Consider the following 7,044-nt stretch of genomic DNA (forward strand, 5'->3'; position numbering starts at 1 on the left):
TGTCAATTATTCTAAAGTTAGGAATCTCGGATGAAACTATGGGAATTTCTCGCTTGATTTTTATTAGTTTATATAGCTAATAAATATATAAAGAATTTGGTTGCGGTAGTTTTATAGAATATTTAAAAATAATTAAATAATTAATTAAATTATAATTAATTTAGTATAATTTTTTTAATTAATATTTATTAATAAATTTTTAAAAAAATTATTTAAAAAAAGTTATAGTAAAATACAAATTTATATGTATTAAATTTAGATAATTAAATTTAACCAAATTTTGAACAAGTGTCATTTTCAAATCGTCAGTTTAAATTTAGCAAAATTTGAGTCATTAGGAAGCTGGCGAGAAACCACACACAATGGAAGAATTAAAACGAAAAATTGAGAAAAGTGGAAATTACGCAAATAAAGCATCAAAGAAGTGATTTGACCAAAATTTACATGGAGGGTCCCCACAATAATTTTTCAAAAATTATGGGGATGTTGTGGCCACAACATGGGCATAACTGCGACATATTATGAATACCATAGTTCAGGTTGGATTATTGAAAACCAGAGTCATCTCTATTTCCCCTTTTCTCTTGCATAACTTTAAAGGGTTCTTGCAAACCCATCAATATACCTCTGGTTGGACCCCACATGCTCGTAGTTGTTGAAAATGTTAGTGTTTGAGGGGGTTTTGTTGGCTTAATTCTAAACCCCGAGTCACCCTTGTGCACCAACATAAAATATAGAGAATTATTTCTAGGGATGTAATATTAGAATCCCAAAGGGCCATTCTTGGGGAAGAAAGAATAATTCTAGTGTTTGATATGAGTTTTTGTTAACTTTTTGTAGTAAAAAATTTATGCATGCACTCTTGTGATATTTTACTTTCATTATAGTTGACTTTTCTCATATTAGTTAGTATAATCTCTCATTATGTTATATTTTCCTTTATAATTTCTCTTGAATAATGAATTAATGGTGCTAGCTAATTTATTATATAGATTATTGTGTTTATCGAATAAGTTTAGATTTTACTAATTCTTATTCATATAAAAAATAACTAACTATATTTTGTCTATGAACAATTTTTTGGTCATTTATTGTTCATTTATTCGCTATTAATTACCCTTATCTACGATATGTACACATGAATCTTTCACTTTCTACGTTTAGAATAGAAAGCATTTCATTCTTCATTTTCAATATAATCAATAGAAAATCAAGAACCAGAAAATGGCAATTAGGCTAGAATCCAAATGCATCTCTCATATCAAATAGTGTCAGGTCTAGTTGGGACTTGATGCTGGAGGGCATCCCTATCTATTGCATGGAATTCCACATCTGTTAACAATTTCGAAGAGATGGGTGCCAAGGGGCTAGTTGGGAAATCAGGATACAAGGGAAGAGGGGGATATATAAAGGGTAACCAAATCTACATAGATGAGGTAAAATGGATTTGGGATCCTTTAGTAAAATATATAAGGTTAGGAGGATAAGGTCTAGGGAATTAGGGGCCAAGAATTCTAGTTCAAGCTAGGCTTATAGATGAGGGGTTAGGGGCCAAGGTTATGCCTCAAGGGAATGTGGGGCATATGGTGAAGGGGAGGCAAACATAGGGTTAAATGGTGAAAAGGTGTTTAGGGGTCAGAATAGGGCCATATGAATAACTAAGGAATAAGTCTCCAAGGAAGAGGATCTAATGATAGAGTTGATGAAGTACCAAGGGAGGGGATATGGTCATAGTGTGAAGGTGGTTAGGGTAAAGGGAAGGGGCGAATGGAAGAGGGCAGTGTTGGGTTAGGGGAAGATTGGGATGTATGTCGAGGTAGGGTCTTAAGGGTGGATGGGGTTCAAGATAGAGGGTTACTTCAGAAAAATATTAAGTTTCTTCACTCAACCAAATGAATTCCTTAAAAACCCATACCCGATGATAAAAAATTATGAGGGATCACTAACATATTTCTTATATGCCAAGGATACCATCCAAAGGTTATGTGTCATGTTTTGAGGTATTTTTCAGGGCTGTAGAAGCCTTAAAGTTTTCTTTAGGACCTAAGGCATATCTTTCTTCCCTATATCATTTCTAGGGCCCTACGACACCTACCTTCTACTCAAAACCTCTTGATGACACTAACATCCATAATAAAAGGTCAATGATACGCTCAAGAAGTCATGAATAATTATTTGTGGCATTCTTCGTAGTCCTAAATTGGTATAAGCTTATTAGGGTGTAAAGATCATGTTTCATCTCCTATCCATGTCCAGGGCCCCAAAACTCATACCGAGTGCTCAAAATTATTATTGGTATATATATACCTAGTTAGAGGAAGAGGATACCCTCAACAGGTGATTTGTGGTCATTAAAACTATCATTTCTTGGGCCTAGAAGCATATAAGCATCCTTTAGGGCCTAATTATTAGGTTTGTTCTCGTGACCATATCCAAGTTGTGGAGACTCATTTTCAATGTTAAAAATCTTATATGTTGACTATCCCCATTAAGAGAGCAAGGATGCCCTTGAAAGGTCCTTTGCGGTAGGTCGGAATGTTGCTCGTGGCCCTAGATGCATACAAAATTCCTTTGTCACATTCTTATTAATCCTACCTTGTGAATGCTTGTCGAAAAAGTGTTGGCTTTCTAAGAACATGCATGCACTTTAGAACTTGCACATGCTCTCAAATGTGCATGTGCTCTAGAACATGCATGCACTTTAGAATATTCAAGCACTCTAGAATGGGCACAAACTCTACAATGTTCATTTCCTTATTTATGTATTTATTTACTTTGCAAGCAAGGTGAATATGGCAGCTTCATGATATGTTTTCATTGATTTGGTTATCTTGGAGTTAGGTTTGAAATGAAAATCCTAGTGGTTTCGGTTGTAGATACATCAAATATTAAATTATCTTAATGACTTTCCATATATGTATTCTTCACATTATTTTATATGTGCTACACAAATCCATCCATAATAATGTTGTATAGCCAAATATATAACTTTTTAAGAGAAAATAATATTGTTTACTATTTTGACATGAAAGATATCAAAATCTTAAAATATATACCCTTCTATTTTTGTTACAACTTTTTTTATCACTTATATCATTTTTAAAATAATTTATACACTTCACTAGTACAAATCGAGATCTTGACCTTAAAATTTTTTTAAAATGTTTTATAATGTTAAGATCCTTGAACTTTGCACTAACACAAGGCCTTGTAATTTCAAAGATATAATGATTTTCGTAATAATAATACTAAAAAAAAGAATTGACCTTATAAAATTTGAAAAATAACCCTACATAGGAACAATGTGTTCTCTTTAATTTTATAAATTGTTTTATGGAAATTTTATTATTTATATATTCACCATTTACAATAAAAAAAACATATATATATATATATATATATATATATATATATATATATATATATATATATATATATATATATATATATATTATATTTTCCATAAAAGATAACAAGCATGTATTAAAAAGACTCAATTTCATTTTCGGTAGATCCCAAAATTGGGACTACTAGAATGATTTTTCATTATATTCCTTTCAATGTTACAATACACATATATATATGCTGAAACATTTCATCAACCCTGGATTGGAACATAACCGTAGTTCCCTTGACCGGATCTACAAAATACCATGGGAAGAAAACCATCATTCCCAAAACCATGTGCTAAAACCATGCACAAAACCATAGGTAGGTCCGTCCACCTTAGCATAAAATCCATGATATCACACCTTGATTATTATCCAATTCTTTTTTCAATTCAAATGAAATATTCAATATACCACCCAAAAATCCTTTTTGTAAATTAATATTTCTTAAAATCATTAAAGCATCACAAAGATACTCATAAAATTTAAACTTGTTAAAGACTAATCGAATATTCACTGACCATTCTAATACTTGAACATAACACAACTGCCAAATGTAACTGCCACAAGGACAACCACAACATAGAGGTTATGCCATGGCAATATTTTGATTCCGAGATGTCGAAATATAGTGGAATATGCCGAAAGCGCTCGACCCTAATGCCGCTAAGGCCAAGAAACCTGCTCGGACAAAAACTTTTGCCGGCCTTTTAAATCTTTTAATTATGCATTCAACGTTCACGATGGTGGTTGTTTTATGACGTTCAGAACTCCTAATAATCCCATTGATAAGGAATCCAATGGCGAATAAAAAAGCAATCCTGTAAAATGACACATAATCAGGAATGAATATATATATATAGATAGATATATAAATAAAAGCTTTCTTATATATATATATAGATAGATATATAAATAAAAACCTTGAACATGGTGATATGAATGTGAAGCATATAATTATTTCAGAACATGAATCTATTAGAATAGTGAGAGGAAATTGTTAAATACCAGGAAAAAAGAAAGCAAATATTGACAAGAGGCTTCTTCTTCCAGTTTGATCGATATTGAGCAGCACGACAAATACAAGGAGCTGCGACATTTACGATGACTATAGCCACTACAAGAGCTAATAATGAACCTGTTCCATAAAACTGTGCAGCACTTTTTGGATATAAGCATAGGGTACCATCGACTTCAGCCTCAGCATGAGCCTGTTGAATGAAATGATTATTATATTGGCACATAAAAATTGTTTCATGAAATTATTCAACGCTAATTAAATTAAAATTATTTTTTAAATAGCTTATTAATAATTATTATTATCTAATTTTAATGTTATAGTTAAGTTAGACACTAAATTGGTGTATGAGATTCTTTTTTATCGGTGTAATAATTTGTTACTGCTATTCTTTCTGGTTTTGAACTAATAACTTTTTATGAAGAAACACATGCTCTTAACCATTCCTATCAAACTCAGGTGTCAAACCGACAGTGACGACAGCCATCTCTGGCTGCTATCCGCGAATGTCGGTTTGATTCATCACCGTTATCAAGGAAAACCACCCCACCTGTAATAACCGGCTGGTGGTCCGTAAGGGAGCAGGCTTTCACTCGTGCCAGATGCCTCTGGGTCTTGGGCCGTTAACCTGTTTCCTTACGTCCGAGGAAGACGAGCTCTTACCCAAGCAGAAGCAGTTTTACGGCATACTCAAGGCCGAAAGCTCACTCAAACCTTATCTAACATTATCTACTAATTTAACATTATCTTATTTAATTTTTCAATTTTATTATTAATAATGTTAATCTACCATTATATTTTTTTGTTATTATATATTAGATTTTTTTTTAATTTAATTATTTTTAATTTATTTTTTTTACCTACAATATAAGTTTAAGTTCATACTATACAACATAGTAATATTTAAATTCTAACATTATTAAAAATATTTAAATTTTAATAGTACTAAAAATAATAAAATATAATTTTTGAAATAATGTTTAATAAAGACGGTTAAAATTAAAATTAAGTAGTGAAAACTTATTAACTGTATTTCATCATTCTATTAAAAATAAATATAAATAAAACAACAAAAATAAAACAACAAAAATAAGTGACAAAAATTAATATCACGAAATGTAGATATTGATAGAGAGATAACAAGTCTTTACAAAAATGTATACCATACTGAAAACTCTATAAAATTAGTTCAAAACTTCACTATTTTTTTTAGCATACTATAATTTTTTGGTGAAGCTTTTTGGATAAGATTAATAATCAAACCCTGTAAAGATATATTAAGTTATATTCATAGATAATTATATTAGATCTTTTTATATATGTTTAGTTATGTGTTGAAATTAAGTTTAATAAACTTTTTTCAAATAAGATGATATTTTAAAAAAAATATTTTGTTAAAATTAATTATTAGATGATGAGAGCATATCATTCTACTGTCAAATTTACTATCAAATAGGACAAACTAAGGGTTCTTGTTTTTAAGTAACATCTCATCCAAAAAGGAAAAAAAAGACCCCAAACCAAAAATATGGAAATTATATGAGCCAACATCGTTGAAAAGAAAAAAAGATTATAATGTAAAAATATAACACACAAATTACATATAATTGAAAATGAAAAAAATATTATAATGTAAAAATATAACACACATTACATATGGAGAAAAATATCAATGACCATTGAAAATGTAGGTTGAAGATTTAAACTCTCCTTTGAAGACTAGTAAGGAAGCAAAGAAGGTGGAAATTACTCTTTCATAGATATAGTGATCATTAAATGCCACTAAGTGAAACAAAATGATTTCATGAGTTTTACAATTTTATATAAAATATAGATTCAAATTTCAAATAAATATTGAAAATTATATTTATGATTTACTATTATTTTGGATAGAAGTCTCTCTATAAAGATGGATGGGTAAAAAAAAATCCTATTTCACATTAATTTTTGCAATTTGTCTTTACCATCATTGTTTCAAACAAATATCTATTATATTCTTTTTATGAATTTGCTTAAAATATATGCAGATTATAAACTTTCTTTAATTTATTAGAACGCTCTTCTTTTTTCTTCTTTTTTGGGGAAATCCTGAGATGCAAAGGAAAACAAAATAAAATAGGAGTAGAAGGGTCACTCACCGGGTTGCGCATAGCCTCTGCAAGGAAAGCCAACACAGCCGCCGCAAGGCCCAAGAATGCCACCCCTGAACAAATGAAGTAATCCAACCTCTCCATTGTTTACTCAGTTATTGAATAACAATGGTGCGCAACACAAGAAAAACTTCAGAAAAACTTCAGAAAAACTTCAGAAAAACTTCTAACGGAGACTGTATTAATTGTTTTCATTTGACCTATTTTTGATTCAATTTTAGTTTATGTATTCTGCTACTTTCGATTCTATTAATTATAATGTTACAACTAGTTTTGTATTATTATTAATTTTTAATAGTTGACCATGATTACTTTGTCTGTCTTTTATTATCCATCATAGTTAATTAAAAAATATTATTCAGATTTAATTCTAATATGACGTCATTAATTTGGTTTATGCTATCGTTGCCCTTAATATTCAACTTATAGGTCCACATCGTTGTAGATAAACTCTCTTTTAAATTGTGGAATATTATTCAAAAGGAGT

The 7,044-nt window shown here is 30.2% G+C and overlaps 1 protein-coding gene across 1 annotated transcript; it reads right to left on the minus strand.

Moving 5' to 3' along the window:
- Window positions 1–3,978: 3,978 nt before the first annotated feature.
- On the minus strand, window positions 3,979–6,641 carry LOC149252736 (uncharacterized). The gene is made up of 3 exons (XM_089454257.1): window positions 6,546–6,641; window positions 4,398–4,600; window positions 3,979–4,210 (listed from the first exon to the last, which is right to left on the minus strand). Exons 1-3 carry the CDS (start codon window positions 6,639–6,641, stop codon window positions 3,979–3,981), a joined length of 531 nt encoding a protein of 176 aa, XP_089310383.1.
- Between the last annotated feature and the right edge of the window lie 403 nt (window positions 6,642–7,044).

The sequence above is a fragment of the Pinus tabuliformis genome, chromosome 7, assembly GCF_031772625.1.
Source record: "Pinus tabuliformis cultivar Carrire ecotype Pingquan chromosome 7, CPIR1, whole genome shotgun sequence".
Taxonomy (NCBI): Eukaryota; Viridiplantae; Streptophyta; class Pinopsida; order Pinales; family Pinaceae; genus Pinus; species Pinus tabuliformis.